Raw genomic sequence first — 22,762 nt, forward strand, 5'->3', positions numbered from 1 at the left:
AAGGTTTCTAGCTGTTGGCGCCATGAGTGGATGTGGTGGTTCTGTTCTGGCAGATGGGGCATGCAGAACTCTGAGACCACTGAATTTTTGTATGTTGTTAAGTGGTTTAAATGCAAACAGAACTTTGTATGTGCACTGGCCAGTATGTGTCTGGCATCAGTGGCAAGAAGTCAGCATACCTGCCAAACTAAGGACTTGGGGTAGTTGGTCTTCCAGCTGATCAGTTCAAAATTAGTAGGGCTACAACAGTGTCATCTTAACTATTTAATTATTGAAGGATACCCCTCCTTTCTATTGTTCCTTATAAAAAGCCAAACATTTTAACCAAAAGCCATATTTGACAATTTGATTATTATCTTTCAATCAGTGATAATTTTGGACATTTTACAGAGTAACAGACATGCTTTTCTCCACCTCTCAGGGCTAAATACCACAGCTGAGGGAAGGTCAATACTAGCCAGCCTTTTCAAAGACTTGTCATTCTTCCAGCTTTGCTTTACTATCCATCACAACCACTCATTTACTGCATTCCTTTCTTCGAACTTTTGATTTTGGTGCTGCCACAAGAAAAGAAAACATAAGCATTAATATTCAAAGATGCAAAAGCCAACATGAATTAGAGCAAGAAGGTACTTACCATTTGGATTTTCTTGTCTGTAGAAGGTTTTCAGCATTTCAACTGCTTCTTCAGATCGATAACCAGCTATGCACTGTAGAGATTGGAATATTTGGTTCATAAGGCCTCCCAGATTAACCATGTATCCCAAAGAGGTTATCTGACTCTTTAGTAGCATAAAGAACTTCAGCAGGTGTGACTTCTGACATCACTGTGTTCAACTTCCAGGGGCAAAAGAAAATCCACTGAACAACTTCATACTGAATTTTTAAAGGCAAAGCAGTACCTTTCAATAACAAAAATGGCTTACCACTGAGGGTATCCAATTTACACATGTAAATAGCATGTTTCCAAACTATTATTATATTCATCTTGACTGGCATACAGATAATAACTGTAGTGTGATAGCCTGGTTTGTAGGGATAGCTTAAAATAACAGTTTCCTGGTTTGGACATTAGAAGCAACTGTGGTTTAACAAGCCTCCAAAGTAATGAATGAAGGCATATGAGAGATGGGAAGTGAGAGTGTGCACATACACAGACTCTTCCCATTCCAACCAACCATGGATTATTGAACAGGTATCTATGAGTTTGTGCCAAGGAACTTGCCTTTGTGGATATGTTTTTCCCCAAGCAGCAAAACATCCTTGACCTATCAAAATAATTTTGTTATGTTGCAACTTTTCCCACTCACAAATCTTTCCCTGTTATCATTTATTTCTTGACATGTGTGAGTGAAAGTGACACACATACACAAAATAGGATGCTTTCAATGAATGCCCTAATTTAAATGGTATGCATGCACATGGTGGAATAATTTACACGCAGCCATTAACTGCAATTGTTGGAGAATGGAAATCAAATTTCTTAAATGCAAGACATTTCTTCTCACATAGTTGCCATGATGTAGAGCTAGTGTCATCACTATGCTAAATATCAGGGTAAATAAAGTGCCTTTTTTATCTTTTTAAACAAAATTACAACCAATTCTGATCCTGTAATCGTTTCCAACTATTCTGATATACCTTCATCCATATAAAGTGCATTATTTATTAAGTTTACAACCTGCTCTTTGTTTTTAAAGGGAGGATACATAAGATTTTTTGTAGTCTTCCATCCATGGACTACTGAGATCCACTTAGCTTCACCAATGCTGCACAATTAAGTGCTTCCTAACCATTCACTGAATCCATTTTGATTGTAGATTATTTTACAATTTATGGTTTGCATTCCCTCACACCTCAAACAAGGATGAATTATACTCTTCTCTATAAAATAAAGGAGCCCTGGAGATGCTATATTATGGAAGAACACTCCAGCCTGCTATTTCTGTTTCGGGGGTGGGGGATGGGAAGAGAATGGCTGCTCTAGATCCTAAAGCTATTTGCAGTCTCTCTAAATGTTGATCCAGCACCAAACTATCACTGGAGAAATGCTGACACAATGGTGCTAAGGATGAATTTCAGTAGTAGTTTCAGAATTAAAGTACTGACAACAATGCACCTTTAGAATAATCTGTCTCTGGATGAGGTTGTACCATCAACCTGCACTTGGTTCATCTACACACTTTCATTTTTTTTTATACAAAAAACCACACACATCAGTGACAAGTATTTCACCTGGAATGGTTCCCCTGTGTCCGTTAAGGTAGCAGAAGAGATGTTCAAAACCGAACCACAGCCTCCGAATCGTTCATTTTGGCAGCCATATACAACCAGTGGGATTTATATATGTAAGTTAAGAAAAGAAGGAGAATAGAATTACCCTCATTTAATAGGTTATATAGTTGTGCTGGTCTCAAAAATGCCTCTTTTCCACAGACACACTACTGCCTGGTCATATCTCTGGGCAAAACTTCCCCCACTCAATTCAACTCATTTGCTGCTAATTCACTGTTCCCCACAATCTGAGAGAGAAATAACTACCACTACTGTATCCTTTCCAAATTTCTTAACCTAGGCTTGCCATATGTCAGGAAAATTCCTGACATATCCTGGTTTTCGGGTGTAAAAATTATGTCCGGGGGTGTGTGTGTGTCAAAATGTCAGGGAAAACCCAGATGTATGGCAACGTGATGGGGGGGGAAAGCAGTGGAAACAGCTCCAGAAGCTTAAAGTCACTATTTTGGGGGGGAGGGGAGGTTTCCCCCCAAAAGCTCAGCAATGTAGGTTTGTTCCCAAAGAAAGCTAAACAATGTTGGGGTCCTCAAGAGCAAACCAGCTGGGTGGGCAGGTTATGCTTGCTCAACCACTTTGCTGGTGTCAGGAATTTTACTTATTGAAATATTACAACCCTATCCTAACCCGGAGCAGAGATGGCACAATACACTTAGGCCCCTGAGGCACAAGCACCACACAGGGAAGGTAATAATTATAAACTAAGTCATGATAACCCCAAAGACTGCCACCTGATGCAAGCTGCCTCACCCTGCTTCATTGTAGCTTCGGCTACACCCGACACCCATTCCTTGCTTCGACTCACCCACAAATACTTGCTAAATTAAACTTCTTCTCCATAGGCCCAGAACCTGGGGAATAACAGAGGGAGAGGGACATAGTAATGCACTCTGCTTGTTGGCTTTCTTAGGATCTGGCTCAGCACAGTAGGAAACAGATGCTGGACAAGTTACGTCTTTGAACTTGTCCAGCACAGCTCTCCTTACGCCCATCATCTCTGCACAAACGAATCCCCTTAGACCCAATGACACAGACCTCATGGCAACAAAGAGCTGCCCTCTGTTAGCTTGTTAGCAACCGATACGCGAGATGAAATTAGCACACCAATGGATAATTTTCCAAAGGATACTCATCATTCGCAGAGCAGCTGCACACATTATACAGGGCTCAACAGTGACATATAGCACTGTGTTCACAAATACTTCCTTGGGTTCCTTCTTGTTCTGACGACACCAGTCCATGACCTGATCAATTGCTACCATTTCTGCATGGCGAGTAGCCTGTGGGGATACAGGGAAATAACATCAGTGTTTACACCAAATAGTAATGTATCGATCTGAATGGATGGATTCCTGCTACTTTTAGTAGGAAGGCAATAGGGTAGTAATGCACTCTGCTTGTTGGCTTTCTTAGGATCTGGCTCAGCACAGTAGGAAACAGATGCTGGACAAGTTACGTCTTTGAACTTGTCCAGCACAGCTCTCCTTACGCCCATCATCTCTGCACAAACGAATCCCCTTAGACCCAATGACACAGACCTCATGGCAACAAAGAGCTGCCCTCTGTTAGCTTGTTAGCAACCGATACGCGAGATGAAATTAGCACACCAATGGATAATTTTCCAAAGGATACTCATCATTCGCAGAGCAGCTGCACACATTATACAGGGCTCAACAGTGACATATAGCACTGTGTTCACAAATACTTCCTTGGGTTCCTTCTTGTTCTGACGACACCAGTCCATGACCTGATCAATTGCTACCATTTCTGCATGGCGAGTAGCCTGTGGGGATACAGGGAAATAACATCAGTGTTTACACCAAATAGTAATGTATCGATCTGAATGGATGGATTCCTGCTACTTTTAGTAGGAAGGCAATAGGGTAGGATCTTCAGTGATGCCAAAGCTTAACAACTAAAACCATATAGAAGATGGCCCTAATAACTGCAGAAATTTCATTTCAAAGAAGTAAATTTCCTCTTGTAAAATAGAAAAGCAGTGTATGTTGTTGGCACTTTATTGAAAGGTTCTTCCTTATCAACATCTGTTATAAAGGGAAAACACACAATACATCTGTTTCTCTTTATCCTCGGTTAACAAATGTTATGTTAATCAGCTTTTCCATTATTGAAAACATTCCGGTTTTTACCCAGATTCACATTTATGCAAGGACAGAGAGGTCAGACAGAAAGTGGCCAGTTGGGTGGAAATGCTCAGCTACAGGCAAAATGCTTTTCCTACTTGTCAAGATATCAACATCCATATTTTGTATCTAACTCAGTCTATGAATAAATATGAGGGAGGCGATGAGACCTACTAGTCATAAGAGCTCAAAGGATACCACAGAAGACACCATCCCTCTTTCAACAGCTTTAGGCATGTTCACATATTCTATCGATAGTCACTTTAAATTAGGAGCATTTGAAAATGCTCCTAGGCTCAACAGAATGTCAGTATTGTTCACAGACAGACCAAATACCTCCATTTCATTCATTTATTTACATTTTGGTATTCTTTACCCTGCTCATAAGCTGACAAGGCTTACATAAAAATTCATTTAAAATAGGAACAACAAGACACACACACACACACACAGAGAGAGAGAGAGAGAGGGGGGGGGGAACAGGATTCAAAAAACAAGAATTTAAAGATTTGGGAAGATAAAAAGAGCAGACTCAATGTCTCTGGGGAAAACACTTAAACACTTCAGTGCTCGGAGGCTACAACCCTTGATCTGGCTTCACCTCCAATGGCAGTAGGACCAGAGAAAAGGCTCTGAGGATCATTGTCATATTTGAACAGATTCAAGTAGGAGAAGGTACCCAAGATTCAAAGTCATTTCAGCCTTTAGAGACTAAAACCAGCCCAAAGGATTGTGCTCAGAAATAGATTTGGAGCAGTTATTTCAAGGCTGGCAAGTTATGATCTGGATGTCAGTTCTCACTTAGCAGTCTAGCCACTGCATAATGAACTTACTGTTATGTCCATTCCTCAAATACAACCCCATGTACAAAACATTATACTTGCCTGAATAGGATATTAACAAGAGCATGGATAGGAACTGCAGTTGGTGCACTAGCCTAAATGCTTTAATATACCATTTAGTGACAAAACAGAAAACATATTTTGATAAGAGAAGTTTAAGGCTTTTTAAGGCTGCTTTGTTTAAGATAAATGAAGCTTATATATTTCATTGAATTCCACTTCTTTACCACTCTCTTGCTGTTAAGATAGCGATCAAAGACAGAAAGCAAATTAATCATTGGGTAGATTTATTACTGTTCTGACTTAATATGCTAAAGTTTTATGAACATTGTTTTAAATCCCTTCAGGTAGGTAGACTGTTTGCCTTGCAATAACTTGTTCCACAAATGATTTCAGATCAAAGTAGAGATCTAAAAAAAAAAATAACTGATAACAGAATTATTAGTATCTTATGCATTTGTCTGTAAACCAATGTTATAAGACAGCTTTGCAAATGAATGTATATTTTAGCCAGCCTTCCAAAAGATCAGGATCAGCAGACACCATGAACAGCGTCAAGCACTCCAGGAAATGTTCAGCCACCTTCTTTCTCCCAGAGCTAACACTATTATTATTATTATTATTATTATTATTATTAAAATTTGTTTACTGCCCATCCGAAGATTTCAGGGCAGTTCACAGCACCCCTACACACCTAATAGCCCTATCAGTTCTTGTACTTCCCTTTTATGAATCCAGTCATGATCCGCATATTGGAGGAGAGGTGTGCTATTGCAGCACAGCTTTTTCCCTCCCAATCTCCTCCTTGTGGGGACTCACATGGAACCCATTCTTGTGAATGAATTTGCCACACACATCTTATTCTTTAGCCCCTCCAGCTACGCTGATAGCCTCCAAGGGTGGGAATGGGCAACTACTTCACTACAGCAGTAACTAAGGGGGAATTTAAGGTATATATGCATTTGAAACTATTCTTATCATCATGCTAGTCCTATAAAACAAGGGACAGACTGTCAGACAGGGAGTGTTAATGTGTTGTTGTTGTTGTTTAGTCGTTTAGTCGTGTCCGACTCTTCGTGACCCCATGGACCATAGCACGCCAGGCACTCCTGTCTTGCACTGCCTCCCGCAGTTTGGTCAAACTCATGTTCGTAGCTTCGAGAACACTGTCCAACCATCTTGTCCTCTGACGTCCCCTTCTCCTAGTGCCCTCCATCTTTCCCAACATCAGGGTCTTTTCCAAGGATTCTTCTCTTCTCATGAGGTGGCCAAAGTATTGGAGCCTCAGCTTCACGATCTGTCCTTCCAGGGAGCACTCAGGGCTGATTTCCTTAAGAATGGATAGGTTTGATCTTCTTGCAGTCCATGGGACTCTCAAGAGTCTCCTCCAGCACCATAATTCAAAAGCATCAATTGTGCGGTAGTTGGAGCATTCTTTGGCACTGCCCTTCTTTGGGATTGGGATGTAGACTGATCTTCTCCAATCCTCTGGCCATTGCTGAGTTTTCCAAACTTGCTGGCATATTGGGTGTAGCACCTTAACAGCATCATCTTTTAAAATTTTAAATAGTTCAGCTGGAATATCATCACTTCCACTGGCCTTGTTATTAGCAGTGCTTTCTAAGGCCCATTTGACTTCACTCTCCAAGATGTCTGGCTCAAGGTCAGCAACCACACTACCTGAGGTGTACGAGACCTCCATATCTTTCTGGTATAATTCCTCTGTGTATTCTTGCCACCTCTTCTTGATGTCTTCTGCTTCTGTTAGGTCCTTACCACTTTTGTCCTTGAGTTAATGTGTTAGGATACTGGTTTAAATGCACCGTGATTTCATGCTTTACCACACTAGCTAATTCTTATTAGAAATATCTTGTTATTTTTCTATAAATTAACTCTTTTTGGAGCAATTCTGTGAGAGAGTGTATTTGTGGGTATAGGATAAGTTAAGCACGTGTTCAGGGCAGTGCACAATTGTCTCTACACAAAATATCTTACTTCTCAGGAGGTGAACAGACATAGGAACTCCCACACACACATGTAACAGTTTGATCATAGAAGTCCTACATATCTTGGACACAGTTTATTTGAAATAATGCATCCTAATATGCATCCTGTGCGGTGATATTGCCATCACCACATGCACAATCCATGGAAGTACTTGGTCTCCCTTCTACCAAGGTAATATTGTTACACTGTTACCTTGATGCTTTGAATTTTGCCCTTGATCATGAGCAGCTCATAGAGCTCTGTTAGCTTTGCTGTGCTATGTAATATATGCATACTCAGATGACCAAACTGGATGCCAGAGGTTATCGCTGAAACATCTTCAAGGGCAAACCAGGTGGGTGGGCAGGTTATGCTTGCAAGTGAGGTTTAGCATGCCAGATAACTGTTACAGCCAAAAAGAACAGTGCACGTTCAAACAGAAACAGAAGCATGTTGGAGGGAAAACAAGAGCAGGCAAGGAAGCTGCCAGAGGGAAAAACATGCTGGTAATATTTGCTCCACCTCCTGCCAGACAATTCAGAAGGGTCACCTCAGAGAAGTATTGGCTGCACTATCCAAAAGGAAAACTCCCCCAGCTGCAGATTAAAACAAGTCTATTATGCCGTTCAACATACCGTACAATCCAGCTCAAGATCATCTCTCACATTTTGTACTCAGGCACAGATACCAGAGCTTAAAAAAACCACAGCCACAAAAAAAACATGCATGCATTTTGTGAATGGAATACTGTCAGTAAACTGCAACTTTTCCTGGAAAACATTTATAAAAAATAAGATAAAAAACACATCAACTTTTGATCAGAAAATCTTTGAGATTGTTAACAAAGATAACATGTTTTTTTAAAAAAAATAAACACCACTGTATCAACCTTTCAGCTTTAGCTGTGTCCTGAAAATATTTCAGTGAAAAGCTGCTGCTTTTAAGAATTATACTATTATTATTATTTTTTTAAAGGTTTAATTAAAATGCAGTTGCATTAATATGCAGAAAGGCCGGGTACAATTAAGATAAAAACACAGAAGGTGAAACAACAAATCAAATTCTCACCAGCATTCAGAAATCAGTGCTATGCCAAATGCCTTGTAGAAAAGGAATGTTGTCATGGCCCTTCTGAATTACAGTGGGAAGGATGCTAGGTGATATTTCTCTCATTAGATGTTCAAAAGTTTCAGGGAACTACTGAGAACACAGTGCTTTAAACACCTAATTTCCAGAAAGGAGGAGCACAAATATGCAAATATTCCAGAGACAGCAGTGTACATATGCCACTCAGAAGTTACACAAAATGCATGTCTTTGGACTGCAAAAATGATTACAATTATACCAACTTAATGAGTTTTTACCCGCATATGTAATACAGTGACTTACATTAGCTTAATTTAGTTAAATAACTTACATTTTTAGTTTCATTAACTTCATTCTTTCCCTTCCCTATGATCTCATTATTGTAGACCATGAGGCAACCAACAGGTACTTCACCACTCTCTAGTGCTTCTTTAGCCTATCAGACACAAAATGAATCAACAAGAGCAGGTTTATCACTGATTATATACACCAAGGCAAAGCACATTGCATTCCAAATCCTCTCACCCGACAAGCCAGCATTATGAAAGCAGTCAATTCCAATATACTCTTACCCAAGGATTACTCTCAAGAGTAAGGATGGAAATTATTCTGTTCCCTTTTCATATAATAAGCAAATGCAGCCATGTTAGACCACAATAAAAAATTTAAAACCCACATTAAGGCAATACCCTTATTTGGCCCACCACAATAATATCACAAATTTCAGCACATGCTTTCAAGTTCCCCTGAACTTTTCATCTGGTTAGATGTTAAATGAAGCCAAAATGCAGGGGATGGATGGGGAGAGAAGAAGAGAACTATATTTTGCTACGGTACCCATTATCCTATGTCTATCCTCAGAATGAGCTCAGGCTTGCTAGAGAAGCTACAAACAAACAAATTATGTTTCATTGGCTACGTTTGAAACAATAGGAAGAACAAGTGAGTGGTAGGTCGTCTGCAAGGAAAAGATGGGATAAATGGTGTTGGATGACAGAGAGAAGTCGAAACTGCTGTACAAACTACTTGGCCTCTGTCTTCACCCAAATGAAAAGCGGTGTCCAACCTGAGATAACATAGGAAAAAAGGGGGAGGTAATGGAACACCTAGCTAGTTTAAACGAATTCAAACCTTTAGGGCAGGCACCCCCAAACTTTGGTCCTCCAGATGTTTTGGGCTACAATTCCCATGATCCCTAGCTAACAGGACCAGTGGTCGGGGAAGATGGGAATTGTAGTCCAAAACATCTGGAGGGCCAAAGTTTGGGGATGCCTGCTTCAGGGCCTTATGAGCTGCACCCAAGAGTACTAAAGGAAAAACACACTTCCTTTCTCCATACAGGCCTAGCCTGGGCCTTGAGAGAATCTGCACTGACAAGGGGTTTGCGGGCTTTCCCAAGGCACCGTGAAGACTGGATGCTGTATACTGAGTGTCCTCCATGGGCCTTGGGCCTAATCCAGCTCCTGCACCCTTGGATGACAACAAATCTGTTTAGGCATGAGACTCCTTTTTCTTTTACGAGCATCACAGCCACAAGACCCACGCGACCGTCCTTTTATCCAGTCCCTCCGCTCCCCACCCCCACTCACTCACCATGTTTACAGCGAGGTCCATCCAGGCCTCCCTTTCCCCTGCAGCCACCGCTCGCCCCTTGTCCGCTTCCATCTCTCTATAGAGGCGAGCAGGGCCGCCGCCGACACTACAGCCCCGGAACGGAGAGTACGGAGCCGATGTTTCCGGGGGGATCGGGATCTAGGCGGACCGCGTAGAGGTGGGGGACTAGAATGCAGGTAGGAGGCGGAGCGGCAGCAGCCGCTGCCTTGGCTTTGCGCGGCCGACGTCCGGGGCGGGGCTTGACGCTTTGCGGCGGCTGCGCTACGGCGAAGAGGCGAAGGAGGCAGCGCCGAGCCCTTGCTTTCCGCGGACGCTGGGATGCTGCTGGCCGTGTGGGGCTTCCTCAAGCGCCACAAAAAGAAATGCTTCTTCCTGGGCGCCTTCGTGGGCGGTAAGTGGAGAAGACCCTTCGCCTTCCGCTCGCGTGTCCTCCTTGGTCTCCGCTTAGCCCTTCGCGAGGAAGGGGGCCTTTGGCTGGCTTTGCTTCTCATCCAGTGCCGGATTTACCTATAAGCTAAACAAGCTATAGTTTAGGGCCCCACTCTCTTGCCCCCCCCCCCGGATGTACATTTCCATATTACAATTACATACAGCAACAGTGGCAAATTGCTTTAGATACCTATTAGGTCCATAAATTACCATATAGCATATATTCATCACAAAAAACAGTGACAGTTTGTCGTTGACAAAGGACAGCTGGACATATAAAAGGCCCCATTACCTTCAGTAGCTTAGGGCCTCATCAAACCTAAATCCAGCCCTGCCCCCCCATATGCTCTGCCTCTCCCCATTCACACACACACCTGCCTTGTTTCCTGAGATTGCCCCCCCCCAACACACATCTCCCAGCAGTAAGCCCTACTGTTTTTAGTGGGGCTTACTCCCAGGTAAGCATGGCTACTTACCCAAGCAATTATAGCACTGGGTGTCTGTGTGCGGTTCCTTATCTTTTTGACGTCTTGCCAGTTATAACACCAACAACCCTGCTAGGCAGGCCAGCGCTAGCATTCCTGCGTATTGTAAGGCAGGGGCTGAGGTCGAGAGAGGGCCACTCGCGCCTGCTCTATGGTGGCCACACCCCTTCTCTCCCAGGCTGCGGCTCCTGCTGTTTCTCCTTCCATGTCTTTATTTCAGCTGATCTCCTGTGTCTTTTAGCCAGAATCCAGTGTGTCATCCCTCCTTTTTCCTGCATTGAAAAGTAAGTCCCCCACCCCCTAAGAAAAACTTTTTAAAGCTCAAAATTGCTGAAGGGGTTCGAGTTCAGGCATGTTCCTTATTCACTCATTTCAGATTATAGTTTGTCTTAATCTTTCCTAACACGTGCATGTATGGACTCATTCCTTCTTTTCAGATCAAAGTCTTTCTTTTTGCACAATCATCCTGTTATAACCAGCTCTTGGAGATATTTGCTCCCCACTCCCACTCCCGATTTGTTTTTTGCTCTGTACTGGTGGGAAAACACTTTTCCCTTTATTGTGCTCTTCTGGATATATACATTTCATATTCTGATATGTTGTATTCTAAGTCATTAGAAGTTTATATTTCAAAATAGGGGAGTATGTGGCAGTAGCAGCCATTGCTTCATAACATACATTTGAAACTGCTATATATTCATTTGCCATGAATCATCTCAGTATTCACCACTACTTAACCAGAGGACTCTATTTCGATTATCAGTTTGCTAAAAATACTTAAATATTCTGTATAGTCAGCTATTTTATCTGATTGTGTGAAACTATTACCAAAAATTTTCTATCACGATCCATTGTAGATCATTTTTGCCTGAGAAAGGGAAGACCGTCTGGAAATTAAGAACAGTTTTATTTAGCACATATGCTGTTTTGGTGATCCTGTACTGTGATGGGATCCAGCCTTACTTATGATCATTTAATCTAATTGAGAGAACTTGTTCTGGGTAACATTTATACAATTTCTACTGAAATCAAGGGAAAAATATATTCTAAAGCAGAAGAAACTGTTTGGTATTTTGTAAGCCCTAAATTATGCCTGTTCTAAAATACCTTTAATAGGAGTTTATGTACTTGGAAAATATGGACAGAAAAAAATGAAAGAAATCCAAGAAAGAGAAGCTGCAGAATACATTGCACAAGCACGAAGACAGTACCATTTTGAAAGTAACCAGAGGACTTGCAACATGACAGGTAAAGCAACAGCAGTCTTGGGATCAATTCAGGTCATACCATGGCTTTTGCTAACTATAGTGCACGTCACTTGCCTACTGTTGGTTCCTGTTTTCTCAGCACATATTAATTGCCATAGTTTCTGATGCCAATTTGACAACTGATCACTGAACCATGATTTGTCATGCCAAATCATAGTTAAACTTCCTTAACTATGGTTTGGTGTGTTGCCTAAACTGAAGTGGTCTTTTTTTATTGAGGTAATATAAACAGAACCACATAGTAGCTAGGATCAAAAAAATCGTGTGTCTAGCTTCGCATTTCCAGGGGGACTTGTGTTTTGTTAACAGCAGCCCCTTAAGTTGCATGGCAAACTACATTTAAAACTGATGAAGGGCCATCTGTAACCCAAGGTAAGTGGGGCTTTTATACCTAATTTTGTTTCATTTTTCTGCACATTTTATGGGCTGATCTTATCCTGTGCATCTTTGTTAAACTCCTATTTTTAAAAGCAATCATATCCATACTGAGCTTCCTTTACTCTAAAAGACTGAGATCATTTAGTCTCTATTCATAAAATTAGTTCTCTGATTGCGAAAATGTTCTTTGCACTTTGGCTTTGAATTCCTCCTTTTTGAACAGGGGTAACTAAAGCTGGAAAGAATAATATTAAAGGTGTCATTGTGCATACTTCCAGTTTGTGCTTTTTTTTTGAAAAAGAAAACAAATGATCCTTTTATTTATTTCCCAAAGACCAAGAGTTGGATTCAAACTTGCAGTTCTGTGAACAGAACAGCTTCCCCTGTTTATGGAAGGTTCTGAGATCCAGCAGATGCTTGGCTGGAGAAAGAGAAGGGGAGGCCGTTTTAGTCTATTCCCCCTATAGTTCACCACTTCCTGTGCTGTTCAGGAAGGAGTCCCAACACTCTAAAGCAGTTTCCCATGAGCTGCTATAGCAGGTGTGGGGAATCTTTAACTTTTCAGATGTTGCTAAACTACAATTTGCATCAGCCACAGCAAACATGGCCAATGACCAGGAATGTGAGAGTTGTAAACCACTGACATTTGGTGGACTAAATGCTCCTCACAGCTGTGTTAGAGAGAGAAGGAAGTATCAAAAGATACATACACATGTGATCAAACCCATTACTGAATAAATGATTTGTTTATGAGATTCTATGTACGCTGGTTATGTTCCTAATCATTTGCTTTTCATTAATAGTCCTGTCAATGCTTCCAACATTAAGGGATGCTTTGATGTACCAACTGAATTCTGAGAGCCTCACTTCACTGCTGAAGGATAGGTAAGTGTGCTCTGTTGATTTGGTTTGAATGCCTATTCTTTATATTTGGGCTAGAAGCAGAATGTGCATATGTAACTATCATGTAGGAAAATTATTCCCTGCAACCTGAATCTGTGCACTGCGAAAACCTTAGTATTTATGATGCATGTTCTATGAAACACGTAGAGGAAGCATAAAGTGAATTCCAGTGTGTTTCAGTTAGTTTGAAAAATGCCATTTGGAATATTATTTATGAAGGCCAGTTAGGGCTACATTTGTAAATTTCTTCAGAGCCTCAAATCCCCAGGCTTGGTTATTTATTTCTTCATTTTCCTCCAAGCATTTCCTCCCAAGCAGTTTCAATGCTTGTTCATGCCTATATTAAAGTGAAAATTGAATTTTCACTTTAATATAGACAGAAATTGAGCTTTCTTTCTATCAAGACCATTCATTTTAAATGTTTCCAATTTTGTGTTTTCTTAGACCAGCCAACAAATTAGAAATATGGGAAGATTTGAAGATTATAAGTAAGTTGAAAGGAATAATTATGCTCATTATCCAGTGAGCCTCTTTTTATGTATACACATAGCAGAGCTTCTGGTTTTTCTTCAAAATGCAGCTCTGGCCCAGCTCCAGTGCACATTGCAGAACTATCAGACACGTGCTTCTTCAGAAGCAAGTGCTATTCTGTTCAATGAAGTTTACTACTAGCTCATTATGCATAGGATTGCAGCCTTACAGAGCATTCCTGTCCCCACCCCAATGGCGGCAGATGGTGTTGTCAGGATGGTATGTACTCACCTCTCTACTAGCCTTCATTGCCAGAGGTAGGCAGGGGGGAAAGGCTCTGCTTTGGCAGAGGCCTCAGCTTTGCCTAGACATGCACTGAGCAAGTGGTTCCCAACCTTTTTGATATGGCAACACCCAAGCCCAAACTTACATGGCATAGTGACCATCAATTTATTGTCACATGAATTTTTTACCTTCCCAAGTGTTAAAATGTGGAAATTGAACCTTTGTAACACAAGTGTTAATGCAGCATTATAACATGCCAACAGAACAAAAAGTTATAAGATAAAGGATTACAAGCAATACTTATTTAGGGTTTGCTTACAAAGCCCGTGACCCACTTATACAGGTTTTGTGAGCCACTGGTTGGGAAATGCTTCACTAATCTCTCACCTGTGGTAGCCAGCAGAAAGCCCTAAAATGGGTACTAGCAGATTGGGATCAATGGGACTCAACCCCCCCTTGAGATATTTAGCTACACCAGCCTGGAGCTGGTGTAGTGAAATAATCTGTTCCACACTTTCCCAGTCCCTTGTTTGGATTGCTTTGCCATGTTCTTGCAAGTCTAAGTAATAGGCTTGTAAAATTTGTCCTTGTTTGAGCTCATTGCATCTTAAGCTCTTGATTACCCAGAAGAAACACCTTTTTGAAGAAGACACGAAATGCAGATAGCTCCTCTAAATAAGCTCTAGAAAGTTAGGTTTTCTGCACATAAAACCAGAACAGTTTTACTCTTATCCCATGTATACAATATTTATTCTGCATTACTTTAGATGATATGCTGACTATTAGTTGTCTACTCTTTTTCATTTAGTATCATTCCTTTTTCTGTTTAAAGGTTTTACAAGAAGCATTGTAGCTGTATATAGCACATGTATGCTTGTAGTTCTTCTACGAGTACAGTTAAATATTATTGGTGGATACATCTACCTGGATAATGCAGCAGTTTGCAAAAACGGAACAGTAAGTACATTCTTTGAGCAGTATATCAGTTATTGAAAAATTCATACGGTTGGCTGTAATTTGTAGAATCCTGTACATGGTATTATACTTACAGAAATCTAATTGACGTTAATTATATGCTGAGGATGAAATCTAGCATCACAAGTGAACTTTCTGCTTGCATGACAGTGCTGCTCCTTCCTCTCCTCTCCCTGCACCCTCCCAAAAGCAGAGGGAGGAGAGAAATGAGAGATTCTGTTGCATATGTGCAAGTCCATTCTGCTAGCAGATGGGGCACGACTATATATCATCCTTGTGAGGGATAAGAGCTACCGACAGCCCCCTCCCATCCAACACCAGCTCCTCCCCCAGCGGGGAGGGGGAAACTTCGAGTGGTGAGTCAGGAAGTGGAAACAGGAGCGTGAGTACCCTAGCGGAGCCCAGGCACCGCCGGGGAAAGGAACAGGGGAGCAGGGAGACGGTGGGAAAGAGGCCGATCCCACCGACCTCGGAATTGCGTAAGAAGCGCCGGGGGAGGAGATTCAGTATGCCAAGATTACTTTGCTGGAGGAAAACGCGTGAATCGCCATTCGGAGGTTCTGTGCAAGACTGACAACATGTACTGACCATCTGTAAATAGCACTGTTTTCAGCACTGTAAATACACAGCACCAATAAAAGGATAAAATGCAGAGCTGTGTGGAGTCGTTACTCTGAAGTAGCCCACCCCGGCCACTGTGACAATCCTCAATTTATGAGTATTGGAAGACTGGACTGATTTTCAAAGTGAATGATGCTAAAGAGCAGAGATGATACTTCTTGAATTCCATTTTTGTGAACTCTCTGTCCCTCATAATGGGGGGGGGGGATTCAACAATTTTGTTGGTGTTGAATAAGTTGACAGCACAGCAAAAAGGAAATAAATTTGGTGTTCCGTGCTTGTGTGGTTGTTCCCAGTGTTAGCTCTTATTTATAACAAGAGAGGATCTATAAGGCTTTTTAAAAAGAGAGATTTGAATTGTTCTGTCCTCTGTTGTTCTGTGTTTAAAGATGGCTGAGGCTGTTAAGATCCAGGGTATCTTGAGAGTGGTGCCAGCAGCAGGAGAGCACAGAGAAGGCACGGGGAGGGAAATTCTGCATCCTGACTGGTTGTACAGATACATGGAGGATAAACACACTGTTCCATAAAGTAACAGAAACATTACAGAATGTTTTTTCTCCTTATAGACACCTCTAGCTCCCCCTGAAGTCCAACAACAATATTTATCAAGTATTCAGCACCTTCTAGGAGATGGTATGATATCTGTAAACCTCTTCCTACGTAGTGCCAATATTTGCAAAGTTTGAACAAATGGGTAGCTAGTCTTCAGTAACTTTTTCCTTCTGCCTTAGGTTTGACTGAATTAATTTCTGTGGTTAAAAAAGCTGTGCAGGATGCATTTGGGAGGTAAAAAAAAGGCTTTAAAAAGTTTTGATGTGTATTTTTAAAGTAATTCATTGGGATGCATTCATTTGATTTGATAAATAATGTTTAACTCCTTCCCCTTGCAGTGTTTCTCTCAAACATGCTCTTTCTCTCTTGGATTTGGACCAGAAGCTACAAAAAATTAGAAAGGTGATAGAACAACCTGGAGATGGGTCATCATCTGAAGACACTGGATCCCAGTCTCTGCTGTGTCATTACATGATGCCAGATGAAGAGAATCCATTAGCTACCCAGGTATTTTCATAGTATCGGGGGCAGGGAATCAAACCAAACCTGAAGTTGTTGGGGGCAGGGCAGAAATTGGTTCTCGGTTAAAAAAAAAAGTAGCAGAATTTAAACTTGAAACTCAAATCTTTTAGTTTGCTTCCATCTGAACCAGAACCAGACCTTCCCAAACAAGAAAGGTTCAACATAAATCAAGTAATCCTGTACATGCACTTGGAGCACTATCCAAGTTGCTTTTATGCTCTGTTGTTTGTCTTTTTAGGCCAGTGGACTTACAGAAGGAGATGTGGCTACTATTAAATTACTCAATGAGACAAGAGACATGTTGGACAGGTATGCAGCAAATGTTCTCTTTGGTAACTTGGGCTAAATAAACTTAGGAAAGGAAAATAGGAAACTCATTTTTTATCAGAATAGAGAAATTGAGGGTGATTTTGCATAACAAAGTGTCTTACTTTAAAAACAAAAAAACCTTTCTCAAATGATTTGATTCTCCACTTCCCTTGTCCCTGTTTGAGCGAACCACAGTTTGCTGTTTTATCCAAACTGAAAAAATATAGCTTGCCTCTAAACTGGGGTTGAAACTCATTTTAATTACTGGCAAAGACGCAAACTTTGCTTCATACAGATGAGGATGGGGAATGAACTGGAGCAAGAAGTGCAGAGGAGGAACAAATAGACCTCTAGAAAATTCTTCCAGGCCCAGCAGAGAGGCCTGGAGGTGCCTGAAATGCCCCATTCCTAGTTTAGTGTTATGTTTGATCTAGCCTCGTATCCCCATCAGCAGAGTATCAGTTTTATTAAAATTACATTTTAAATATGTTTTCCAAAATACGTTGGATGTAGAGAGGGATTTATATATCTATTATAATTTGATTGATTTATTCCAGTCCAGATTTCAATAGAGTTTTGAGTTCATGCTTAAATAGAGGGTTCAGTCGATTATTGGACAACATGGCAGAATTCTTCAGACCCACCGAACAGGACTTATGCCATAGTAGTTCCATGAACAGGTAAACATCTTTAAACATGTTTTAATATAAATGCTTTCCAATGTAGAAGAATCTAAGTATAGTCAGAGTTTTACTTAGGTACTATTTCACTATTATCAGTTTCACCAAAAAATAGTTGAGGTTTCACCAAGATCACACAGCAATCTTGCTGAATGGATCGGTTTTAGGCTGAATTTTTAACAGAAACAATGTCTCAACATAGTTTGGACTGTGTTCTTCCAGCAAAATGTGTTCACCCTTTGTTTAATTATGAGATATTAGCCTTAAAATAACTAATATGTCTAGCAAGATTGAATGCTCACTCAGACTCACCAAGTTAATTTTCTTTTCAAATTATTTTTATTTAAAGTTCCTCTCCACTTCCTGAAAAACACACTGCACAAACTTCCTTATGGGAGACACTTGTTTTAACAAACCTAAAGAGAGCCATTTTGAAAAGAGAAGTAAAAGAAGGCAGAATGCTTCCTTGTAATCAGGTGCAGTGTTGGCACTTTTGAATGGAAATGGGAGACAAACTAAGCTCCCCCACACCCTGAATCTTCATGCCGGTCATCAAATAAACCAACATGCATTGGCCAGTCAGGTGACCACCACACATAGGAGCCAAGAGACTCCCATTCAGAAATGCAGCTACTACATAGTACCATATAGCTCAGTTGGCTAGAACATGGTGCTGATAGCAGGTAGCAGGTTTGATCCCCATATGGGACAGCTGCATATCCCTGCATTGCAGGGAGTTGGACTAGATGATCCTCAGGGTCCCTTCCATAGATTTTATGAATCTATGCCACCTACCCACAATGTCTAATCTGGACCAGGAGCCAGGCAGGGAGGGTGGCTGAATGTGTGTGTGTAGGCTGGAGAGCCTATGCAACTGGGTAGGGGTTGTGTGCTGCCTGCTCCCAACTGACAGGGAGGGAGTGGTAGCATGGGGTGGGCGGGGGAATGGCCCTTTTGAGCTTCTGGGCTTCAGTCAGTCCCCAAACTGGCTGAGCTTTTCCCCTGGGCAGGTATTAGGTGTTTACTATTCTTCTTCTGAATCTGTGTATTACAAAAGTAGCTAACAAGACAGACATTAATGTTGTGTAATCACATCTCTTTTCCCACCTCCACCTCCAGTCTTTCTAGTGTCAGTCTTCCTTTAGCCAAGATAATTCCAATAATAAATGGGCAGATTCATTCAGTCTGCAGTGAAACACCTAGCCATTTTGTTCAGGTAAGAAGACCTTTTTCCCTTTCTTTTTTCTTAGTCTGTTATTTAATAGCTTTTCTGCACTTAGTTTTCAGGGTGTCTTGTAAACAAAATTAAACAGTACAAATGGGGAGAAATCCAATTAAAATAATTTCACACCTAAAATATGAAAATGTAGGCCTGTCAGCCTGCTTTGTATTGTCATTAGTATATTTTTAAGACTATAAAAGTGCACTAAGCTCTGTACAAACATCAAAGTTACATTATAACTTGTTGCTGTCATGTCTCACATTAATCAAAATATGAAGAAATATGCAGAGTTCAGATATGCACATTCTACACTGCATAAACACAGGAAGTGAGACTGCCAGCATGACACATTTTATTCTGAGTGGAAGAAGTAGAATCCATTCCCCTTTTTAGTTAGGCTTCCAGGTTGGTTATGGCTGAGGCCAGTGTCCCTGGTACATGATCCACATATGTAAGATAGAACATTTCCCTCTTAACAGTTTTGGACTTCTCAGCCTCTAACAGTGTGTGAAGTAATGTATCAAGCAATTCTGTTAACCAGGCTTGAAGTGTTAATGGGAGGGGGGGTTACTTGCTGATATTACGCATCTGCTTGTGTTAAAAAAGAGTTGCTGTATTTGCTAATGAACATTCTCTTTCCAGGACCTTCTAATGATGGAACAAGTGAAAGATTTTGCTGCTAATGTCTATGAAGCTTTCAGTACCCCTCAACAACTAGAGAAATGAACTGCACAGCGGGGAGTACATAAGATCCGTAGTGCCCAGTCCTGTGAATACTTCATTTGATAACAAATCTCATCAGAATGGTCCAAGATTATTAATCCCTGCAAAAAGAATATCTTTTGAGAAAATCCAACACCTAGGTTTTATATTGATAGAGCTCACCAGACTTAAGCAAATTTAAGGGGGAGTATCATTACACTGCAAGCCTTTGTGTTGAGGCAGTCTCAGTTACAAATCACTTGTTTACAAAAAGCAGTGCAAAAAATAATAATCTGCCTACAGTAAGTCCTCCCCCGCCCCCATAAGAAGTACATCTGGCTTCAAAAGTGTGCAGGCAATGTCAGGCTTCTGTCTCTCTTGACCCAGTGGAGAGGTGGTTATCTTTCCCCAGTCTCCCCTCAACTCAGAGACAGTGGTTGACCTATGAAATGAGTTCACAAATTGGCTGCAGCAGGTAACACATTAAGAATGGGGGCGGGGGAGAGAGAACCACCACCACTGTACTCAGCACCTCTTCTCCTGGTGGCAGGGGGAGATCAGGAGTAGCTTGTCTCGGCACCAATCAGCTGTGAAGCAGGTTAGAACATGCCCTATGGCAGTTGTAAGCCATGAGAGGTTTCACTCAAAAGCTGATCTACTACTATGAAAAGGGGAGATGCAATCAAGCTTCCTTTACTCCCAGCTGTCTCTTCAACTTCTTACCTGCTAGCCTGAGTGAGTCTAAGAATGTGAGAAAAGGAGCAGGGTAAGTGGCCTTCCGTGCTTTAGGCCGCTAGTTCCAAATGCATATATTTAGAACATGGTTATCTTCTGAACAATGTAATGCTGAGTGCTTACTCTACTGTTTCAGATTCAGAGTAGATGGTTCCTAGAAAATATGTTCATGCTGTTTGTAAATGGCTCCTGCTGTATACATTCATTTGTAAATATTTTTAATTGGAATATCTGTTAAATATCTGACAATAAAATTATTTTAACAAAGATTGTGTGTGGTAACTTGCAACATCCTAAAGCATGCCATTCAGTGATTTATTTGTCAATGCTTTAATTTTTGTATATAATAAAAAAAGTTGTAACTTCAGCACAAAAAAGCATTCAACATAGTAGTAGTCTTGCTGTAGCTATACCTACTTATTCTGTAGCAAATTTATTCTATTAGATTGTAAGAGGGCCCCCTAGCAGCTTACAAGTTTCTCAAAAAAATATTGCAGTCTAATACAGTAATCACATTGATTTCAAGTAGAAGCAAGATTATTTTGGCAGTATTTCTTGTCCTTGTCCTCTCTGGTTTGTAGCAGGAAACCACTCCCACCAAGCTCCTTTTGAGGCAAAGGAGTGGGACTGAGCAGCTAGAACTTGCCCAACCCATAACGAAAGCAAATACTTTCACACAGAGAAACTTTGGTTATAAATCAACAAGGCAACTGGACTTCAACATTAATTTATCCTTATAGAACCTTAGCTGCTTTATTATTAAAGTGTTTCATCAAGATTACAATTACAGAAAATTTTTAATTAGCAATATTTTTCTTTTTTTCAAGCACAAACGGCGAGATACCCAAAGAGGTGATAGCTTTAGAATCTTACCAGTCTGGTACTTAAGTAACTGAATGTACATATATCAAAATTTAAGAAGTGTATAACTGCAGGCCATTTCTCACTAATCAGAACTATGACCCAACTCCTAATATGTAATTTTATATTCAAAGAAAGTGTGATGGGGTAATATTGAGGTAGGTTATAGGACTGAGGAAACTGAAACCCAACTCCAGCGAAATGGAATCAAATATTACTGAAACCAATGGAAGAAGTTAAATTCACAGCTACTTACCACTTATCCCTACTGAAAGCAATCCTAAACACTTAACTTGAGCATAGTCCATCAAACATAGTACAGTGGTGCCTCGCTTAACGAATGCCCTGCTTAACGAAAGGATTTTTCGAGCGGAGCTTGCCTCGCTAGACGAATGTGTTTTACGAAAAATTCGTCTAGCGAATCGCGGTTTCCCATAGGAATGCATTGGAATTCAATTAATGTGTTCCTATGGGCAAAAAAAAATTCAAAAAAAAATTCAATGCATTCCTATGGGATTCACTAGACGAATTTTCGCTATAAGAAAAGACCCGTGGAACGAATTTCGTCTAGCGAGGCACCACTGTAGGACTGTTGCATAGACAATGGTAGGATTGTATTGTTTGTCATACTTAACTTTATCTGGATTTAAGACCTGCATTTAAAAAAACAAACCAAGCCCTAACCACAAGCATCAAAGTTTGACTAACACGATTTTCAGTCAGATTCAACATTTCAGTTTTAGAATGTCTCATACTTTTTTGTCCATAAAGTTATTTGAGCACCAAATCTAACATTAGGCATGGCAGACTCCTCACCCCCCACTGCCCTTGGTTGCTTTTTAAAGTCAAAATACTTTTCTTTTTTTTAAAGACACATAATAACTTTTCTGTTTAGTCTGTCTTTTGTGAGCCTCATAAGATGACTCTTCCCAAGGCCCATTCCTCGAGTGGTTTTGCCTGACTGGTCTATGTCCTTAAACTCTAGTAATCCCTCTTGCTTGTGTTGCTGGAGGATAGAGAGCAAGGTGTAAGTGAAAAAAGTAGCCTACTGTACAGTGTAAAATACACTTTAATTGCTCACTTTTGCCTCTGGCTCAGCTCTGCACTGGCATTTGGTCCCTAGATTACCCCAAAGGACATGTATCCCTGGGACTCAAATAATTCATCACTTCACTCTGTGGTTTACTTGCACTTCCTGCCTAATTGTGGTAGATTCTGCCTAATTTCATAGGTCCTCTTTTCAAAAGCTGAAGGAGGAACAAGATCAGTGCATGAATCTCCTTCCTATAGATTATTTCAGATACATATCTCCTATCACCTCAGAAGTAAGCCATGGTGAGTGACATCTGATTATTCAGAAGAAGAAGAAGAAGAAGAAGAAGAAGAAGAAGAAGAAGAAG

The 22,762-nt window shown here is 40.8% G+C and overlaps 2 protein-coding genes across 2 annotated transcripts; one reads left to right on the forward strand and one right to left on the reverse strand.

Moving 5' to 3' along the window:
• Positions 1-251: 251 nt before the first annotated feature.
• On the reverse strand, positions 252-10,202 carry ADAT2 (adenosine deaminase tRNA specific 2). The gene is made up of 6 exons (XM_035108842.3): positions 9,944-10,202; positions 8,682-8,786; positions 3,925-4,075; positions 2,236-2,342; positions 638-710; positions 252-557 (listed from the first exon to the last, which is right to left on the reverse strand). Exons 1-6 carry the CDS (start codon positions 10,013-10,015, stop codon positions 517-519), a joined length of 549 nt encoding a protein of 182 aa, XP_034964733.3. The 5' UTR covers positions 10,016-10,202; the 3' UTR covers positions 252-516.
• Positions 10,203-10,205: 3 nt separating this feature from the next.
• Positions 10,206-20,768, forward strand: PEX3 (peroxisomal biogenesis factor 3). Its single transcript, XM_035108841.3, has 12 exons — positions 10,206-10,355; positions 11,995-12,126; positions 13,328-13,409; positions 13,872-13,915; positions 15,016-15,140; positions 16,346-16,412; positions 16,511-16,565; positions 16,670-16,838; positions 17,092-17,162; positions 17,720-17,842; positions 18,962-19,058; positions 19,707-20,768. Exons 1-12 carry the CDS (start codon positions 10,283-10,285, stop codon positions 19,788-19,790), a joined length of 1,122 nt encoding a protein of 373 aa, XP_034964732.3. The 5' UTR covers positions 10,206-10,282; the 3' UTR covers positions 19,791-20,768.
• The last annotated feature ends 1,994 nt before the right edge of the window (positions 20,769-22,762 follow it).

The sequence above is a fragment of the Zootoca vivipara genome, chromosome 3, assembly GCF_965207765.1.
Source record: "Zootoca vivipara chromosome 3, rZooViv2.hap1.1, whole genome shotgun sequence".
NCBI classification, from domain to species: Eukaryota; Metazoa; Chordata; class Lepidosauria; order Squamata; family Lacertidae; genus Zootoca; species Zootoca vivipara.